Consider the following 21,515-nt stretch of genomic DNA (forward strand, 5'->3'; position numbering starts at 1 on the left):
CGCTGAGCTCCGCACGCCCCAAGCTCCTGGTGTAGCGCAGCGATCCGCTAGCCCTGGGAGAGCCCCGCGGCTCTCCCAAGGCTAGCGGACTGCTTGCGCGCACCGAGAAGCTTGGGGCGCGCTGAGCTCAGCACGCCCCAAGCTCCTGGTGTAGCGCAGCGATCCGCTAGCCCTGGGAGAGCCCCGCGGCTCTCCCAAGGCTAGCGGACTGCTTGCGCGCACCGAGAAGCTTGGGGCGCGCTGAGCTCAGCACGCCCCAAGCTCCTGGTGTAGCGCAGGGGTCCGCTAGCCCTGGGAGAGCCCCGCGGCTCTCCCAAGGCTAGCGGACTGCTTGCGCGCACCTAGAAGGTTGGGGCACGCTGAGCTCAGCACGCCCCAAGCTCCTGGTGTAGCGCAGCGATCCGCTAGCCCTGGGAGAGCCCCGCGGCTCTCCCAAGGCTAGCGGACTGCTTGCGCGCACCTAGAAGCTTGGGGCGCGCTGAGCTCAGCACGCCCCAAGCTCCTGGTGTAGCGCAGCGATCCGCTAGCCCTGGGAGAGCCCCGCGGCTCTCCCAGGGCTAGCAGACTGCTTGCCGGCACGCAGAAGCTTGGGGCGCGCTGACCTCAGCTCGCCCCAAGCTTCTGGATTAGCGCAGGGGTCCGCTAGCCCTGGGAGAGGCGCCCGGCTCTCCCACGCTAGCGGAGACCTTGCCGGCACGCAGAAGCTTGGGGCGCGCTGAGCTCCGCACGCCCCAAGCTCCTGGTGTAGTTTTTTCCTTTATTTCCCCCCCAAAAAACTAGGTGTGTCTTATGGGCCGGTGCGTCTTATGGGGCGAAAAATACGGTACCACTGCATTCAGCCATATGCCAATATTAAGTACAGGGTATGCAGTGCAGGGAATCTTACTTATTAGGAACTTCTCATATTCCATTTGGGAAACAGAGTCAATATAGGAGCTTTCCTTCTAGCAAATCCCAGAGACACATTCTTCAGATCTGCATAGTGGCCATAATTTATTTTATGTATTAACTACATTTATATCCCATCTTTCCACCCAACAAACTCAAGGTGGCACACATGGTTCCCCCCTCCTCATTTAATCCCCCCAACAACCCTGTGAGGTAGGTTAGATTGAGACACAGTAACTGGCCCAAGGTCACCCAGTGAGCTTCATGGCTGAATGGGGATTTCAACCCTGGGCGTTCCAAGTCCTAATCCAGCAGGCTAACCACTACACCACACTGGCTCTCACCATACATATACAAAAATAATCAGATGCCATCAACGCCATGTTAATTATTTCAGGAGCTGTTTTGGTCCTATAATATGCAAAATATTATATAAAAGCTGTAAATAATGGTATAAGGAGGATGTAGCATTCTTAAGAATGGCTTGTTATAATGACCTATTTACCACTTAAAATTTGCTTTCCATTCTAATAATGAAAATTCTGAAGGTAAAAATTAGTATCTATTGGGACTGTAGATGCTTAAAATAAGTTCCACCCAGCTGCACAAGGTAATCTTAGACGTAAGATGAACAAATCTAATCGTGTTGAAAAGAAACAAAAAAAGGGGGGGGGAGATTTTATTTATTTTATAGTTCATCTCATCATTTTGATAACGGAAAAGTAGATGTGCTTAAAAAGCTCCACCCACTCTCTCTTACCCTCATCCACATGCAAACATTTAAACTTTAAAGTATAATTAGCAGTAGTGTAATAACATGCTCTTCTGGAGAACCAGGTGTTCTTATTAGCATCTTGCGTATTAAAATAAATTCCTATTTGCATTTCAACTGGGGAACAAACACAACTCTAAAGTGGAAGATAAGATTAATGATGGTAATTCGAATTAACCAGTGGCATACTTACAGTTGCATTTCTTCTGTACAAATCTAAGCTTGCATGCTGTTCTGTAGGTGGATAAACGGATGCGATCCAGATCTTGAGCCCCTAGTGGCAGAAAATTATGCATATGCTATGATAGTTGCAATTTGTGCATGTACCTCACAGACAAAAGAGAGAAAACAAAGAAATGTTCCCTTCAGCATTTTCAAGGCTGTCTTTTCTAACTAGAGAGAATGGGAAGAATGCAGTGTTAAAAATAGTTTAGCAGTGGATAAAGAATAAACCTTCTGTATCTGTCATTCAGAAAAAACACACAATCTGATCTAACCACAGGCTAAAAAACAAAATGGCTGTGCCCCAATTCTAGGACAACACTGTGTAATTTTAATATTTTAACTATGAAGTTTACAACAAATACCCACAACTGATGAGAATCAGTTCAGAATAAGATATCAGTCATGCAAACTACTAATCTATTTTAGCTGCAAACCATATATTTAGGTGAAAGATTTGTACGAGGAGGTAGGAGTACAAAATTTAAAAATTATGGGGCAAATGGGAAGGAGGGTCATGCAACAACCTTTCTGGAACCATTTGGATAATTAAAAGTCAAAAGGTAGGCCTCTGCTACCTTTTCATTAAGCCAAATTTAGTAGTTTTTAAAGTGTTGCTGTTTATAAAGCTGCTTTGCATATGCATGTGAGAGAGGAGACTTTGGACAGCCTGTTTGAGCAATTGCAGCTGTGGGGGAAATATGCAAAGTCGAGCTGAATGAAGCTGGGAAGCGTTATATTTAGCTGATTTGCATGACCCTACAAAAACACAAAGGCCTTGGAAGAAGCCTTTCCAAGAAAACTTTTGTAAAACTAAAAAAGACAGGACAAATTCTGAATGCACTAATGACATTTAACAAGTTCTGATTGATTGATTGATTGATTGATTGATTGATACTCTCCTGAGAAAAAGATCACAGCATGTGCACATCACGATACTTCAGGGAACAGATCATAACAAGAGATTGGAGACAAATCAAGGGGAAAGTTCTGTTTGTGTGTCAATAAGTAATTGAAAGAGTTATCAAAGGATCTAAAAAGTAAATATTATTGGTAAAATGAAAAAGCCCCCTCTATTTTGGCTTTATGATTATAGCCCAGGAAGCAAATATGTCCAGCCATGAAATATCAGGCTTCCACATCAGAAAAAAGAAAGAAAGAAGCACCATTATTTCTCCCCTCTCTCAGTTCTGCTCACTACACTTTTGCTTACTTTTCTCCTTTCTCTTCTCCATCTGCCAAGCATTCTCAACTAGATCCTTTTACCAATTGGCTGCTTGAATGCCATCTGTCCCTGCCAGAAGTTCCCTTGAACTATTTACCGTCTCATCCTCAAAGTTTTTCATTTTCCCACAAGATGGTTTATCCTTGGTGGACTAAGACTTTGCTTGGAAGACCCCTTCTAGTGGTCCCAGGTGTTTCCCTCAGCTCAAGTGACAAACACAGCGCAATACTCAAATTTACTTTCCTCCTTCCTCTTTTTATTTTATTTTAAAAGAAACATTCCTATTCCTATCAAGAGTCATATATCCATTCCTCTCCCATCTGGGCTGCAAGAGTAAGTGGGAGGGTGGTAGCCACAACTACCACAGAGTATGACCCACCGGCAGCAAGAAAGTGGGTGGTAGAAGCTTCTCTTGAGTGTTCCTCCATCACAGGAGCAACTCCCCTGTGAAGAAAGGTTGCAGTGTTTGGGACAATTTAGTTTAGAGGAAAGGCGAGTAAGAAGTGACACGATGGAAGTTCTCCACGGTATGGAGAAAATGAATAGAGAAACGTCTTTCTCACACTCTTGTAACACCAGAACTAGTAGACATCTACTGAAGATGAATGTTGGAAGATTCAGGGGAGATAAAAGAAAGTACTTCTTCATGCAGCACATGGTTAAACTATGGAACTTGCTCTCATGGTGTTGACCACCAACTTGGATGGCTTTAAAAGAGGATTAGACAAATTCTTGGGAGACAAGGCTATTGACAGACACTAGCCATGATGGCCATGTTCCACCTCCACTGTCAAGAGTCAGTATACCTCCGAATATCATAGAATCATAGAGTTGGAAGAGACCATAAGGGCCATCGAGTCCAACCCCCTGCCAAGCAGGAAACACCATCAGAGCACTCCTGACATATGGTTGTCAAGCCTCTGCTTAAAGACCTCCAAAGAAGGAGACTCCACCACACTCCTTGGCAGCAAATTCCACTGTCGAACAGCTCTTACTGTCAGGAAGCTCTTCCTAATGTTTAGGTGGAATCTTCTTTCTTGTAGTTTGGATCCATTGCTCCGTGTCCGCTTCTCTGGAGCAGCAGAAAACAACCTTTCTCCCTCCTCTATGTGACATCCTTTTATATATTTGAACATGGCTATCATATCACCCCTTAACCTCCTCTTCTCCAGGCTAAACATGCCCAGCTCCCTTAGTCGTTCCTCATAAGGCATCGTTTCCAGGCCTTTGACCATTTTGGTCAGTTGGTGCGAATCACAGGTAGGCAGAGTGCTGTTGTCCTCAGGTCCTGCTTGTGGGTTTCCCACAGGCATCTGGCTGGCCACTGTGAGACAGGATGCTGGACCATGTGGGCCTTTGGCTTCATCAAGCAAACTCTTCTGCTCTTTATCTGTCAGCCAGATACCCGATTCTGCCTAATGATTCTGTTTGCTTATCACTGAATTGTATTACTGAATGAGAAACCCATGGTAAAAAAAGCAGCTTTTGTTGGCATACATCCAGAAACAAAAAGGATTGTGATTTTTGCTTCTGTCCCAGATGAATGTAGTTTTGTTATCATTGTTATTTGTATTTTGGCTACCGCTCAACATTTTTTTCTACAAATGAAAGACTTCCGATCTGGATGCTGAAGAACAACAAAAAGCAAGTTATCAGATGAATAAGCAACAATGTAATTTTTTAAAAAAGAAAAAATGGTTTCATGTGCCATGATGATTAACAGTTTGTAGACAAAATACAGTAATACACTGTAAGAGCTGGCTGCTGTTTTGTGTTCAGCAGAACTGTATTTCTAATAGATAGCATAAGCCAGCAGCAACTTAGAGTGGATACATTCACTTTTCAACGTATGTATCAGGAAACATCTGTCTCTCCTATTATTATTAATTAGGTGCCAGCTCAATGGAAGGTGTGCTGTTTATTAGAACCCCTCATGGCCTTTGACCTTCGTGCCAATTACAATCTTGTCTTTGTACGTCAAATGGGGAACAGCGATGTGTAAAACGTAAGAGACTATTGTTGGCAGATTGAAGAGTGTCCTCTTTGCAGAAATGAAAGATCAGCCATCATGGACTATCTTCACCAGTAACTTCTGCAGCACATCTTAAAACTCAGTTAAGCTCATTCTGCTGAAACAGGGTTAGTCCCAACTGGTCAGGGTTCAAGCAGCAGTGTTCTAGCAGAGCCTGGGTAGCTCAGTTGGTTTAGAGCATGGTGCTGATAACACCAAAGTTACAGGTTTGATCCCTGTACGAGACAGCTGCATATTCCTGCACTGCAGGGCATTGGACTAGATGATCCTCAGGGTCTCTTCCAACTCTGTGTGAAACTTGCTAAGTCAAAGACAGTGGAAGCTGCCTTTTCCCATATCCATTCACATTCTATTAGGAGTAGATCTAGCTCTTCTTCTAACTCAAGAGTTCCCAAACTGTGGTCTATGACAGTGTTTCCCAACCGGTGTTCCGCGGCACACTAGTGTGCCGCGAGACGTTGCCTGGTGTGCCGTGGGAGGGAGGCGGGCGAGTCGGGCGGCGAGAGGCGGGGCGGCGGCGGCGAGGATCCGCGTCGAGCCGGGGGCGGCTCCGCGGTGGTGGTGCCGAGGTTTCTCTCTCCATTCTCCCCTCACACACACACACAGGAAATAACACAGGATCAGCTGACAGGACCCGGCCAATGGGGCGGCGGCGGGGCAGCGCGCGCAAAAGGGAGGAGCGCGAGACAGCCGACGAGGAGGAGGCCGGCATGTCCGGGCAGCAGCAGCAACAACAGCAGCAGCAACTCCCAGCGATGGCTCCTCAAGCCCCGGGCAACCCTACTCCCTCACCGGCCTCGGCCGCCCTCCTGCTCCACCCGCCGCCGCCTCCCCCGCCGGCCACCTCGGCCCCGCCGCCACCCCCTCCTCCGCCCGCTATCGCCGCCACCACCACAACAGCCGCCGCCGCCTCAGCTGGGCCCATGCCTGCCGGGAGCGGCGGCGGCAGCAGCAGCGCCCCGGCGCCCTTCCCTCACGGCGGCGACCCGGCCCTGAACGAGCAGGAGAAGGAGCTCAAGCAGCGCCTCAAGCGGCTCTACCTGGCCGTGGATGAGCAGGAGACGCCGCTGCCGCGCTCCTGGAGCCCGAAGGACAAATTCAGCTACATCGGCCTCTCGCAGAACAACCTGCACGTCCACTACAAAGGTAGAGGGACGGAGGGAGGGCGAGGCCGAGGCCACCGCCATCCCCAGGCCCCCTCCGCCTCTTCCTCCGAAAGGCAGGCTGAGAAACTCCCAGGGAAGCTCTGAACGTCTCCCCCGAAACCGTCGGGAGGCTTCGGTTGTTGCCTTTCTCCGCCGAGGTCGGTGGACCCCGAGCCTAGGCTTCCTTCCCGCACCCCGCTTTCTGAAGACCGCACACCAGTTGGGCCAGTACATATTCCCCTCCCGTGACTGGAGCGGAATAGCCCTTTCTCTTCTTCCCCAACCCTTGTCGTTTGAGGAGTCCCTCAGTCCCTCGCTTTGCTGCCTCCTCCCCCCCCACCCCCAAAGCTTGGAGGTTCCCCGGCAAGGGGGAGGGGAAAAATTGAAACTTACACTTTTGTGCGTCCCTCCCGGCGTGACGCTGTGCGCTGACATCACGGGGCTGTAATGGTGGTGTGCCTCGAGATTTTTTTCATCAAACAAGTGTGCCTTTGCCCAAAAAAGGTTGGGAAACACTGGTCTATGATCCACCAGTGGTCCATGAGGTTCACTCAGGTGGCATGTCCGCATTAAATATTGATTTCAAATAGTATTTTTATTGCTTCTTTTAATTCTTTTTTTGTATTACAATTTGAATTCAACCAAAACCCATACAGCATTTAGCACAGAGCATTAACACTGCTACAACAGGCAGAGAAATCATTAAGTGGTCCACCAAAACCATAATCAATGTTCATGTGGTCCATGGGGAACCACGGCTCTAGCTTACACCAAGCTTTACACAGACCCTCAGCTAAATGTGCTTCAAGCTGTAAGTTAGTTGAAGTTAAAGGTAAAGGTAAAGGGACCCCTGACCATTACGTCCAGTCGTGACCGACTCTGGGGTTGCGGCGCTCATCTCGCTTTCTTGGCCGAGGGAGCCGGCATACAGCTTCCAGGTCATGTGGCCAGCATGACTAAGCTGCTTCTGGCGAACCAGAGCAGCACACGGAAATGCCATTTTATCTTTGCTGACCTTCTGATCGGCAAGTCCTAGGCTCTGTGGTTTAACCCACAGTGCCACCTGCCTCCCTTTAGTTGAAGTTAGGTCCCATTTAATTCAATAGCACAATTAATTTACATGAGAACTAACCTCAGCCAACTTTGTCTGGATCCAACCCATTGCAACATTTATTTAAGCATAGTACTGTCAGCTTCAGTTACTTGTGGTCCTTGTTCCTAGAAGGTAAAGGTAGCTTTACTCTGTAAAGCAACCCACATATTGGCATCTAATCTGGCAAAAGAGGAGAGCCTCTTGATTAGCAGTCAGCTGATCAAGAATCTCAGCTTCTGAAGCTCTCTACTTCTTGAGAGCTTCTTTGGTTAACTAGAAAGCAGTTTTTTAATGCATGTTTATAATCACCAACATTTGCAATCATCCTAAATCCAACTTGTATTATCCAGTTTTATACATCATGGTTCTGTAAAGACCTGCTGGATTGAACTATATAGCCAAGGTTGCCTCATGCTCTCTGGTAGAGACCATTTTGAATGGAGAAAAAGTGATAAAGCTTCACTTTTCTCCTAATATAAGTGAGTACAATGAAGAGACTATTGGCTTTGACTTGAAAAGACCTGCATATGACTTCCACACTGGAAATATGGGCTAGGTTCTGACATATTCTGACATCTTTCTGCTTCAATTGCTCATTTGTGAAATGGAAATAATCCTGATCAACTTCACATGTCTGATACAAAAACAAACACAAGGTTTACAAAACAGTTTACACACTAGGATGACAATGCTCAGCATATTTATTTGAAATTAAAGTTGCATCCAGGGGTTGGCGCTTGTCATTCCTCAGCGACAGGAAGCATTTCTTATCAGGACAGTGTTAACATTCTCTAATTAAGAAAATGAAAACCGAGACACTTTAGTAAAGCTAGGAAGATTTCAGTCTAGGCCTGAAAAGTACAGGGCATCCACAGTAAAGAGGATCACCAAATATGCTTGACATTTGATGCTGTAAATGAGAGCCAGTGCTTACGATTGCTCACACTCCTTTTTCTCTCCAAGCCCTCTCCCTCCCCCCTCTCTCAAATCTCCTCACCTTGGATCTCTTAGCAGTAACTGATATGGTAGAAAACCAGCTTTTAAATAATCCACAGAACTACAAAAAGACAGCATTAGGTCAATTAAGTACACATTCTTGCAACTTGCCTCACACTAAAAGCACTTTTAAAGCACTTTAAAGCCACTGTTTTGCAGAACAACTGCCTATTTGCCCAAGGCACAAATCCATGCAATATTTACTAAAGTTACATTCTGTCTTGCTGGTCTTTTGCAAGAAAGAATTCATCTACTGGGGGAAAGAATGCCACAGTACTTACGCATTTCTGCAAACAGCTGTCTCCTTTCTGCCATGGTGGTTCCTCTTTTCCCACAGTCTTCAATCATTCTAGACAACAAAAATATTAAACATATCTTCAGAATCATTCGTAAGCTGAACACATTTGCAAAAATGTCTGAAATGTTCCAGTGTACTATTTCCCCCCCTGTTATATATCCAAAGAACACTGGGGATATCTTTGTCAACAATGTATGATTTAGATTTTGCCCTCAAGCACCTCCTTTCTTCTAGCATTGTCTCTTCCAAAGAATAATGTTTGGTTCTGTTTGAAAGTATCAGTGCCAACTTTTAAACATACCATTTCATCATTTTGCTCAGGGTGCCTCTTGTTTTAAGATGAACTACTAAACCCTTTTCACAGGCAGTCAATGTGAAATACTGCATTTGAGTTGTCCCTACGAGGCTTTTTACCATGGGTTGATGTCTATTTTAAACAGATAATAATTTTTCTACAGTGATACCTCGGGTTACAAATGCTTCATGTTACAAACACTTCGGGTTACAAACTCCACTAATCTGGAAGTAGTACCCTGGGTTGAGAACTTTGCCCCAGGATGAGAACGGAAATCGCGTGCTGGTGGTGCGCCGGCAGTGGAAGGCCCCATTAGCGAAAGCACGCCTCAGATAAAGAACAGTTTCAGGTTAAGTGCAGAACGAATTAAGTTCGTAACCTGAGGTACCACTATATTATAAAAATGTGAGGAAATTTGAAAACCATACAGACATGAAAAGGGGCAAGCTTCCTTTGCGGTGACCATTATAGCAAGAATGACTGGACAGAACACATTACTGTATGTTGAAATTTGCTGACCACATGGACTTAAGACAGGGGTTGAGGAACTTCTGGGTCAAAGGCCAGTCTTGGCCTACCCAATGGGTCCAATTTGGCCTGTGAGGTCATTTTCTGCAAACCACAGCAACCTCTCAATTAGCTGACATCGCTTATGTTCTTTTGCAGGTGCCTGTTCCCAGAAGGATTTAACCCCCACTTAACAAATGACAGGTGGTTGTTAAATCCTGCTCAATTTGGTATACATGCCTGCTTCTCATTGAAACGGATGGACACAACCAAAAGAAGATGAAAACTACTGGGTTTGCTTGCTCTTAGTGCACGTGCCTGTTCCTTGGGAAAAGGTGCCAATAGCGAAAGAAAGCAAACTCCCTCTCACCCCCATTGCTGCACAAAGAAGTCACATTTGGAGTGGCTTTTAAAGGAGAGAGGAAGTGGTTCAGGGAGCAGTTTGCCAAACTGGTCTTTGAAGCACCTTCCTCTTCATTTTAACATTGCTCCAGCAAGGGATTTTGACAAACAGGCAGGGCCACTCATCTGTCATCCATAGGATATTATGATGATGTCACATGACTGACAGCTGGGTGGACCTATGAGGTCAATTCTGGTAAGGATCTGGTTCACAGAGCCAAAAAAGTTTCCCGCTTGACTTAAGAAAACATGAACAGAAAATTATACTGCAGCTGGCTTCAGCTCTTGAAACTATCTTATCTAGAAAAAAAACTCCAGAAGGATATCAAGGATGTAACATTTTTATGTTTATGCCTTCCAGTAGCAGATTGTTGCAGATAAAATAAATTCTGATACAAAATAGATGATGCTGTACTCATTTTAGCGAAGTCATGTCTCCTTATTTCTGACCTGAATACAGGCTGGTGAAGAGGAGGTTAAGTTACTGTGTTGGGCGAAACCACATTTGCAAAGTTACCAAGTTCAGCAATCCTTGAAGCTAATAGCTGAAATGGAGAAAGGTTATTGCAGAGCCCTACTTGCCTTAATGGATTTACAGCTGCATCGTGAATCCCTTGTTACATTTCTTCTAATAAAACATTTCTCCAGCAGGCAGTATTTCTCAGCTATACATTTCAGCATTTCAGCACTAATCTTTGGCAATATCATAAAATTGCTGCCTGCTCTTTCCTAAGGCTACTTATAATTGCAATGCACTTATAGCATTTGTTTGCACTCATGTAGATGAACTACCTATGGTTTTGTGAGAGGGAGGGGGGAGAGCTGTTAATCCACACCAAGTATAACAACTCAGTAACTGACTCCTCATGTTTTGCCTTGTTTTTCAAACATCTACATCTTACAAAAAAGGAAATTTCATCTTCATGATTCATCTTTTCTATCAAAATAATATAGAGACAATCCCAGCAGGTTCTTTCCATTATACACACTCTTCCACAGATTCTGTAAGATTTGAAGATGGGATTGAAAATAATGCTTTGACCTACTTGTGTTGCTGGTAATAAAAGCAGCATTTATTTTTATTTCAGTATAAACTATTTTATGTCAAATTCACATGTACCCAATCACAGGTCTTATCATGTCCCATTTTAAGGTATTTTTTTTTCTTTTACAGAAGGTCACACTGAAATTCTACACATTTGATACGCTTTTTACATGCATTCTTTGTGTATTCCATGCATTTTCTTTAAAATAAGCATTTCTGTGCACATGTCTTAAACCCGAAACTGCACTGCAAAATTCTGATTGACTCTGATCTGCATCTGAAACTGGGACTGGTAAATAGGCCTATTCTCTTTGGACCAAGTAGAGCTGGGAACAGTTCAGAAAAGGGGCACATGATCAATGCGCTTAAGCAATTCCTGTATGTGGAAAGGTTACAACACTTGGGGCTTTTTAGTTTAGGAAAAAAGATGAGAAAGTGAGGAAATGACAAAGGCATCTAAACGTATGCATGGTGAGAAGGAATTGGATAGAGATAAGTTTTTCTCCCTCTCTAATAATACTTGACCCTGGGGAGGTTGTCGTCCAATGAAGCTGAATATTGGAATATTCAAGATGGACAAAAGGAAGTACTTCTTCACACAGCATGTAGTTAAACCATGGAATTGGCTACCACAAGAGCCAGTGATGGCCTCCTTTAAAATGAGGTTAGGAAAATTAATGGAGGATGAGACTGTCAAAAGTTACTAGCCATGATTGTTGTGTGCTTCCTTGAACACCAGAGGTACTGTGCATCTGAATATAAGGGAAAGTGCTGTTGTGCTCATGCTCTGCTTGGTATAGGCTTCTCATAGGACTCTGGCTAGTCACTATGAGAACAGGATATTGTACTACATAGAACTTTGGTCTGATCTAGAAGGACTCTTGCTATGTTCTTATGAGACCACCTAGAAAGGAAACCACCAGCATTCATTCACTCTGCCCTTATGCTTACAGAAATGACATGATAAAAATGTAGCAGTCACTAAATCCCATTCTAAATCAAGAAGGACGTGTCAAATGGCAATCCTAATCCACATACATTGACAAACAGCCAGCTGTACAAACACCTCTAGAAATACTCCAGAAGTAACTGAAACTGCCCATTACATGAACTACTGCTACCTTTCATTATAGGTCTTAATGGTTCATGAATACTGATACAGTATATTCAATAACTAAAAATAACTTTAAAAAACAACAACAAACAGGTAATATTGGTAATCATTCCCTCTAATAACAAACTCAGTTGGCTGAGTGCCAACAGGACTGGAACCGAAGTAGTAGCTGAGAAACAAGATGGAGATACCAGCCTTCTCAGATGAAGCCAGAGGCATGGAGAACCACAACACATTAATAAAAAGAACAATTTCAAAAGTTGACACCCCATCAGCCCGATGAGAACTGTTCAGGGCCTTCAAAACCCAAAATGTGTTGAGCTTTGGTCAGCAAACACACAAAACTGGGGACAGGGAGCAGAAGAGATGGTCTGCATGAGCCCCTTATAACTTTTATCCTGGAGGCAGGTCTAGTTAGCTTGCTGCAAACCTGAGCAAGAACACTCCTGTGTAGGGGCAATACATGCTCACCATTACTTGCAGGTCCCACTGCTGTTCTCTGTTCTCAGCACATCATTAGAAAGCAAACTAACATTGTTATGAGAAATATGGTAACTCTTACTTCCAAACGCTCAATGTTTTGAAATATAGCTATTTGCCCTGCCTGTTTTCTGTGTGTTTCAAAACATGTCAACATCCATCTGCCCTGGACCATATGAGTAAGAAATGCCAAGTTCACAGAGGTGCATTTAGAAATGTAACTCTCAGGATAATGGAAAAGTGTGGGTTTTGGTGGGGTTTTTTAAAGCAGATTTGATCATAATGGCAGCAACATTTCATACCCTTTCATGGAAGGCCAGTTTTAAATGTTGTACTTGCTCAATGTGTCCTGTGTAACAGGAAAAGCACATATGATAGCAGCTCAAGGTTCTGTATCTCCCTTGCCTTCAGGGTTCTTTTCATTTCATTTGACTAGGTCAGGGGAAAACATGACATCTACCAAAGAAAGCCAGAGTGAAGCTGCAGGGAGAGGGAGTATGAAGTTCTGAGAAAGAAGTATCATGAAGACAAAAGGCTTTTCTTCAAGACAATGCGTGTTGACTTTTGCATTCTCTCATGTTGCTGATTTGGCCAGGCAGGGCTACAAGGCAGGCTGCAACACTTCACATGTCATTAAGCTCCTACTTAGTCAATAGGATCTCTTGAACTGCCTAGTGGTGGCATGATTAAAACCAAATTCACTTTAAAAGAAGTGATCAGTGACAGAATTAGGTTGGGTAGGATTGCTGGCCTTGTAATAATTTGGTGGTTCAGAGTCTGGAATGTGGTATATTAGAATATTATCATTACATTGTTTTGACTGGGGCACCACTTCTTGTCTCTCTGCTGACAGTTTCCATCATAACCAGCAGAATAAGTAAAGGTGCAATTCTGGCCCAAACATATGATATTTGTATAATAATAACGGGGGAGCCAATGATTAGATTAAAATGTTTTCTCATTGCTCCACAAAATACAAAACTGCCTGAAACAGTTCTTCAAATAACTGACTAGTGGGTAGAAGAGCTGAAAACAATGCCAATATACTTCACATCTGGCAACCAATGTGCCCCTTTGATTTCAGATAGTGTATGGGTAGACATGTTTAAAAAGCCCAGGACACAAATTTTCACGGTCCTCCACCAGGCACCCACTCTAATGCCTTTTAGGGGCCAGGCAGTGACGTTTCTCTTCTCTGAGGCCTTTTAGCATCCTTCTACCATATTTTAATGTTCGCTAAATTTTATTTAATATTAGTCTCTGCCACACAAACATCAATTAGATGGATTCAGCTTATGTGTGGGTGTTTTAGCTCTTTCTAATTGCTGAATTGATTTTTTTTCCTGGGGATGATATTTATTTCTATGGTAGGCTAGATTGTTAGTGTGAACTGTGGTTTTTGTGTTTTGATGTGTTTTGATGTTTGTCTAATACTCGTGTAGTGCATTGCCTAGAGACAGTTGCCTAGAGATTTGCAGGAGGCGACTGACAAACGAACATGACAACTAAATAACAAATAAAATGAGCAATTAAAAAACTCCATTCACAGAGCTCACACGGAAGAGATTAATGAGGTGAAGACACCAAAAAATTATTTTTTCTCCATAGTGATTAGTTCTAAGACTGCTCTTTAACACTGTAGACAGAGCTACAGATCATAGCTCCAATGTTAATGGAAAACACACATGTCAGTGATTCTATAGTTGTGACCCTTGCTTTGCAGGGAGCTAGACTAGATGATCCTTTGGGTCCCTTCCCACAATTCTATGAAAACCTGCTTGAGTCAGAAGGTTGGTGGGCTACTACAACAGCTCAGACTGGAATCCCTGGCTTATATTGAAGCAGAGTGCAAGTCCATTTCCCAATCTTGGAACTTTTCATCCACTCCACTGCCACAATTCCTACCCTGTATTGGGGAACAGGGTCCTTGATGAAGATGGCAGTGGCTTAGACCATGGATGGCAAAAGCTGCTTCCAGCCTCCCACCGGCCCTTCTCATGCCCCCAACTTCCTGCAAAGGGCCTCCAAATCTCACCTTGTTCTTCCAATGCAAAGAGGTTGGATGGTGAAGTATGGATTCTTGCAGTGACTTTACTAACAGAGCTCACAGTACTATCATGTTGACCACTTAGGAAACACATTTTTTAAAAAGGAGGACATACAGTTTCAGAAAGTTAAAAAGTTTAACTTATAAATGAGCACTGTGTTTGAATGAAAATCTAACCATCAAGTTTCTACTTCTTGTGAAGAAAGCTAGTTTTTAAAAAATTGAGTGATGACTAGCAGTCAAAATTAGTATGTGGCTACTGATTCATAATTTGATATTAATAAAAACGAATGCTCTGCACAGAATTCTGTTGGAACACAATACAAAGCAGGGAAACAAAGTGCTAAATTAATGCAATTTTTAAATCTCTTTCTTCTTCTCACCTACCTATGTGTTTGTTGAGCTAAGTTGTACTTTAAACATTTCATCCTAGAACAGGAGTGGCTGACCCAGTGGGGCAGAGCCATAGCAACAGCCTCTCAGCAGCACCATTGCTGCCATTTACCAGAAGGCATGGGGCTACATCAGACTCAGGGTTGTACAGGTACATCAGTAAGAACTGCTGCTGGGGGTGGGGGCTATGCTGCAGCTCTGCCTCACACAGCGAGCCACTCCTGACCTAGAATATGCCATTAAATTAACTGAATAACTCTTCTTTATGCTCATCACATGATACTGGTTTATCTTCTCAACATATTCTACTACAGCGGGTTAATATAAACTCCTTCATTATAAAGCCAACTTTGATACAAACCTATGCTGTTTTTCGCCCCTGAGAAAATCCAGCTTGTTCGGTATCTAGCTGATAAAAAATACATCAGCATAGATCAGACATTTAATTTGCTGTCCATGATTAATATAGAGCTAGAAACATATTACAGGGAATATGCAAAAATAATTAACCAAGAACATATTTGACATCATTTATTTATTTTCTTACATTTATATCCCTCATAGAACCCAATAAGGCACTTGTGAGGTCTATAGGAGGCCTCACATAATCTATGCTCACTGGAACTCTCAAGGAGGTTGTTATGTACTGAGTTGAATAGGATCCAAACTGAAGCAGTCTGATTGGTCCTAGAACAATAGGATCCAAATTGCAGCAGTCTGATTAGTCCTAGAACAATAGGATTCAGAATGCAGCAGTCTGATTGGTCCTAGAACAATGCAGCAGTATGATTGGTTGGCAGGAACCACCCAATCCTGCTCCAGATAGAAGTGAATCCACAACCTGATTGGCTTACAGTAGAATTCCGGAATTAGCCAATCATGTGCAGCCCATTGTGTAAATAATGTATATAAAGCAGATACTGTGAGGGGACATTCATTCATTCCTCCTCACCACTATGAGCTGAATAAAGAGCATGAAATCACTTTGCGACTCTGAGTATATTTCAGAGGTCAAGAGCAGTGTGACACAATGCTCAGTTTGCACACACTGTCCCTTCTAGGTTAAGAGTCACTTGCCTGAAAGAAACCAAAATTTGGGTGCCAGGACTACTATGACCTCTTCAAAAAGTTTGTGTGAAAACTACTTTGCATTAGGGCACCCAGTTGGTCTGCAGATATTGCTGGACTGCTCCTCCCATCATCCACTGGTCACAGTGGTTGGAATGGATGGGGACTGAAGGTCCAACAATATCTGGAGGACCATAGGCTCCCTTCCTTTCTTTGGGCCAAACTACACATTGTGTACTTTGATTTCCTGAGCTATTTTTCTTCTGCTCGGCAGTGCAGTGGGGGATTTGGATTGGGCTTTCAGTACAGGTCTGAGTAACCCTTTCCCTTCAAGGTGATTTTCCAAAGCAAGTCACCTCACACTGCTATTAGCAGTGGAGTGGAAAATATACATGACACTGCCAGGATGCAAAGAGGTCAAAACAGGCAGGTGGTTAAGTTCTGGAGTAGACAAATAAGGATCCAAGAGGTGGATGAAATGGTCAGATAGGTCAGTAGTCATGCCCCTTACCTCCATATTAACCTGTTCTGATGCAGCTTGGGGCTCATAGAGGAAAGCATAAGCAATAAAAAGGTGAAGCAGGTTAAGCTAGGTGCAGACAAAGGTCTCTAGCAGGCCCAGCTGTCTGTGCTTTGGAAGTTTCTTTCTGAGCCAAGAGCTGAGGTCATATGAGGATTTATGCAGGCTGGCAAGGTCAATACTGCAGTTGGCTCAAAATTTCTAAACTGTGGATGGGATGAAGGTATTATTGAGGGCTCATGCTCTAAATCTGAGGAAGTCAGGAGAGGTATGTCTCAGGCCAGGAGAGTCTAGGGTGAGGGTATTCTCTTCAAGGTGAAGAGCCTGTATTTTCTCTTCATATGTGTATTTTCTCCTCATATGTGTGTTCCTCGGGGTAGTATGAGTAAAATTCCTCAGGGTAGTATTCTCTTCATATCTGTATTTTCTCCTCATATGTGTGTTCCTCAGGGTAGTATGAGGGGGATGTTTTCCTCTCAGAGTCTTAACAATAGCTCAGGGGTGGGGGAAGATATTGGCACTTAGGAACTGTGGCTGGAAGAAAAGGTTAACCCTCTCATACACCTACTATGGGCCCAGTTCAAATCACCATCCCCCTTGCAGCTAGTTTTAGGAAAAGAAAACTAAACTGGCAGATCTAATTGCATGCTTCCCACAAAACTATTGGCCCCTAGATTAGGGAGTTTTAGGTTCTCTGCTCTGAGGTGGCCTTGGGCAAAGCTTGCTCCACTAAACTGGAATTTAGCAGTGACCTATATATAGTTCTGGTAGATAAGGCTGGTAAAAACTTTGCATCTTCAATACGATAGTAATTATTAATAAAGAAAAAGAAATTAGAATGATGGAAACCTAAATTAAACTAACTGGAGTTTTTTTTGGTTTTTTGGTTACGTTGCTAAATTTCCCCCCAAAATGAACTCAGTTTATTACTTTTACTCCAATTAATTGTTATTCATTATTCAACATTATTCATTATTCATCATTATTTTACAATAACACAAAGGGCAGAATGATGTACAGCATCATTAAACATAAAATTTATTTATACAAGGACGCCAAGGAAATATATGGTATATAAAGCTCAACATCCAACAGTGCTAATACACAGCTGAAACCAGAACACACTACTAGAGACTGACCCTATTCTTCTCTGATACCCTCACCTGCTAAGGCCACTCTGAAAAATTATTGGTATGGTAGGCAGTACAAAGTGCAGTTGAAAAAGAACATTTCTAATAACCCAAAATTTATTAGTGTGAGGAGATTCTTTTCAGGAGCATTGTATGAGGGAAAGGGGGCAGTCATATTTTTTTCATACAATGCTCCTGGAAGTAATGCTGTGTCTTCACATAATCATTCCCATTGTTTTCTTAGCCCATTTTGAAAACACACAGTGGGAGTCATGCTACGTAGTCACTTGGGGTGGCTTTTGCCCATAAAATAATGCTTTGAACTGAAGAAACAAACCCTACCGATTGCTTCTTACCTCCCATCAAAAGTATGCGTCCTTCACTGGAACACCTGCTTCCTGCTCCTGCTAGTCAGATGAGCTCACCCCCCACCCAGCACAACCTCCAGAATTTGGCTGGGCCAAGAAAGCAAATGGGGAATGATGCTGGTAATTGCGGAAGTCTATGAAAAGAAACTTAAAATTAACCCCCCCCCATGTGAAGTATATATTTCTCTAGTGTGGCAAAACAGACACATTGTGGGAACACATGCAATGGTAACTTCCCAGGTGGTGTTTAAGCATATACATAATTGTTTGTGTGTGAGAGAGAAAACACAATTTATAACAATGGCCCGCAAAATGCAGTAGCAATGACAACCACACAGGTCTCTCTCTTCAGTGGCATAATACTTTTCAATGTGTTACTTGAAGTTGGCAAAGGCATATCCTCTGGACTGTTTTAAAAGAGGGTTATTAGACCAATCGCTGGTGTCCGTGCATTGCCTCCAGTACTTGAGGCAGTATCAGTTGCTGGGGAATGCAAATTGGGAGAGTGTTGTTGTACTCATGTCCTCCTTGTGGGCTTCCCATAGGCATCTGGTTGGTCACAGTGAGAACACAATGCTAGACCTCAATGGATCTTTGGTCTAACCCAGATGGGTTCTCCCTGTGTTATAATGTGTATTGTACTGTGATGAAGACTACTGTGCATATAGGTATATGGTGGAACTGAATGCAGTAACAGAGTGGTGGGGCAGCAACCCTCATGTGACCTTCTGACAGCTGAGCTGCTTCTGCTGTCTGGGAAGGAGAGGGGAGGAGGCAGTTGGTGCAGTGATAATGCACCAGTATAACAGAAGGATTGACTCTGCCTTTGAATTTGCACCACTGATTTCCCCTCCCCCTTACCCCTCCCCCTCCTGATAAGCGATAGTGACTCAGCTGTTGGGAGGCCAGGTGAGTGCTGCCACCAGCATACGGCCCACTACTGATTAAATGCACATCTAAAGCCTTCCTTTCTTGCTCAGTATTGTTGGCAACAGGCTAGAAAAGATTAAGGGGAATATGTATTCCTATAAATCCTGCTCTCTCGGGATGATAAAGTAGGTATTTCTAAAACAAATCCAAAGCTGACATGAGCTTATATAGCCCCAATATTGTCACATTATTTTTTACACCATCTGAGAATCTGTCTGGAAACCTCACAGTTATCTGAAGCTGTTTTAATGGCCATTGAACACATACATGTCTCTCATTCCAAGCATCTTCTCCCCTCCCCTCCCCTTCTTCCTTGATCTTTTCCCCTCTTTTCTGTACTTTCTGTTTCTCTCTCATGTTGCCCCTTTCAACTGCTTTATTCTTCCAGCCACACCTAGTTGTGCTGTGACAAATCATACTGCTTTCTGATGTCTTTCACTTCACAATTTGCTTTGTAGGTAAAGAACAAAGGAGCAAAATGGTGAACTCAGCTGGGCTCTAGACACCATGCCCTGATCACTTCTTTCATTGCTCAATGTGCCCCGCAGGCTGCAAACTAAAACTGACCAAAGAGGTAGTGAACTTGCAGTTCACAGGTGCTGCGAAAAAACTGTTTAACACACCGCTGAAAGATACCATCAAGAAGATATGCAGCAGTCTCAGCAGTGAGCAACATCACTGGAAGAAGTCTAGAAAAATGCAGCCATCTGAACAAACGTGAGGTAGTAGTTTTCTTGGTCAGATTTACTAGTTACAGTGGTACCTCTGGTTACATACGCTTCAGGTTGCAGACTCCACTAACCCAGAAATAGTACCTTGGGTTAAGAACTTTGCTTCAGGATGAGGACAGAAATCGTGCTTCAGTGGCACGGTGGCAGCGGGAGGCCCCATTAGCTAAAGTGGTGCTTCAGGTTAAGAACAGTTTCAGGTTAAGAATGCATCTCCAGAACGAATTAAGTACTTAATCCGAGGTACCACTGTATTTATTTATAAAACCGGTTACCTTTTTCCATAAAGAGCACCAAGATGGCGTGCACTAGATACAAAACCAATATAAGCAATACAAACACAAAAGGATAATATTACGCAACAACAGAAGCAATGTTATACTCATGGACAGCAGTAGGTAGCACTGTCTGTGAAGTTTTGCAGGAAAAGGGCACACCCCGTGTGGTGTAGTGGTTAGTGTTTTGGACTAGGACGTAAGAGGCCAAAGTTCAAATCTCCACTTGGCCATGAACCGCACTGTGTGGCTTTGGACCAGTTGCCAACTCTCAGCCTAACCTACCTCATGGGGTTGTTCTGACTTCATTGGTGGATGCGTGGGATATAAATGCAATAATAAAATAAATAATTATAAATAATCAGAGGTGTTGATTAAATTTCCAACCTGGAAGTGTTTGAGCAGCATTGTACAAATAGGGATCACTTTCTGGACCATGTAAAAGAGCTTTGAAATGGACCTGACTGCTCTGAACATTATTGTATATGGGAATAAGAAATGGTAACTGGATAAACCATCAGCATAGCATCTACTCTCTTTAGTCACCCACGTTTTGCATTCTCTCCGCTGATGGAGACAGTTGTCAAAAATTGCTGTGGCCTCCAAAACCTCCAGATTCTGGCAGAAGCGATCTCAACGTCCTAGGGGGAAATTAATTCTGCCGTTGTAAGCTGCAGCTGAGCACAGGGCACTTCTTGCCTTTTCCCCTTCACTTTCTGTAGCATCAACGTGATGTTGTCAGAGAAACAGCTGCAGGGAAACATTTCTACTGCAGTGGAGCACATCACTGGGAGTATTCTACCTCCCGTATGCAAATCAGAGGAAATTTGAAGAGGAATGTGGACAAGAATGGGAGATCCTGACACCAACCATTTGTATGGTCTTGATTCTAGGTGCATGCAGCTTCCTTTGACAGGAGAAGATGTTTACACAGCTCTATTTAATTGTCAGCTTTTAAGCACTGAAGACCGTTCCCTCCCCCAATTCTCACTGAGAAGCTTGAAATATGCCATTCTGGTGACAAGGAAATCCTTTTTTCCTTACATGTTACTTCCCACCCTTCTTCTTGCATAAAAGGCTGGATCTAGACACAACAAAAAAGCATTTCAGGAAAGCGCGTTGTAAACCTCATAGAGGGAAATCACGTTGGCAAAAGACAGGACTCCACAGCTCCACCTGGTATCACAGTGTTATAACACACATAAAGCACTTTTTCTTTACCAATGTAGCTGAGTCCAAAGTCTCCACTATAGAGCTTTTAGGTTTCCTGAAACTTTTAACATAACCCTCAACACAAAACACATGTAATTTGCAAGAAGATACTCTCATGGCCTAAATCCCAACCAAGACAAGGAATATTCCATGGAAGTGGGGTGGGGGGAGAGGATCACTCCCTTAGCCAATTAAAATAAATCCACCCTGCCTACAATATAGACTGATCAGCTGAAGCAAAGTGTGATCCTCTGCCTCAGTGGAAATTCCCAACCGACTTTTAGACAGGAAATGGAACTTGATATCTGAAACCTCACAAATCATGAGGAA

General features: G+C 43.5%; 1 protein-coding gene and 1 long non-coding RNA gene across 51 annotated transcripts in view; one reads left to right on the forward strand and one right to left on the reverse strand.

Moving 5' to 3' along the window:
• Positions 1–21,515, reverse strand: part of DTNA (dystrobrevin alpha) — a 194,544-nt gene that overhangs the window by 80,397 nt on the left and 92,632 nt on the right. For 47 of the 50 annotated variants that reach the window (XM_083518317.1, XM_083518281.1, XM_083518292.1 and 44 more), the window contains 2 exons: positions 8,655–8,722; positions 1,854–1,934 (listed from right to left, as the gene is read on the reverse strand). In XM_083518317.1, coding sequence (XP_083374443.1) covers positions 1,854–1,934; positions 8,655–8,722 — 149 coding nt within the window. Of the gene's footprint in view, positions 1–1,853; positions 1,935–8,654; positions 8,723–15,315; positions 15,364–21,515 lie in introns of all 50 variants that reach the window. The other 3 variants (XM_083518279.1, XM_083518296.1, XM_083518310.1) reach the window with 1 other exon arrangement.
• LOC310713781 overlaps positions 19,340–21,515 on the forward strand; it is a 91,209-nt gene continuing 89,033 nt past the window's right edge. Inside the window, exon 1 of the long non-coding RNA XR_014529458.1 lies at positions 19,340–19,692. This is a non-coding gene — a long non-coding RNA (uncharacterized lncRNA). The remainder of the gene's footprint in view (positions 19,693–21,515) is intronic.

This window comes from Podarcis liolepis, assembly GCF_965112155.1.
Source record: "Podarcis liolepis genome assembly, chromosome: 8".
Classification (NCBI taxonomy): domain Eukaryota; kingdom Metazoa; phylum Chordata; class Lepidosauria; order Squamata; family Lacertidae; genus Podarcis; species Podarcis liolepis.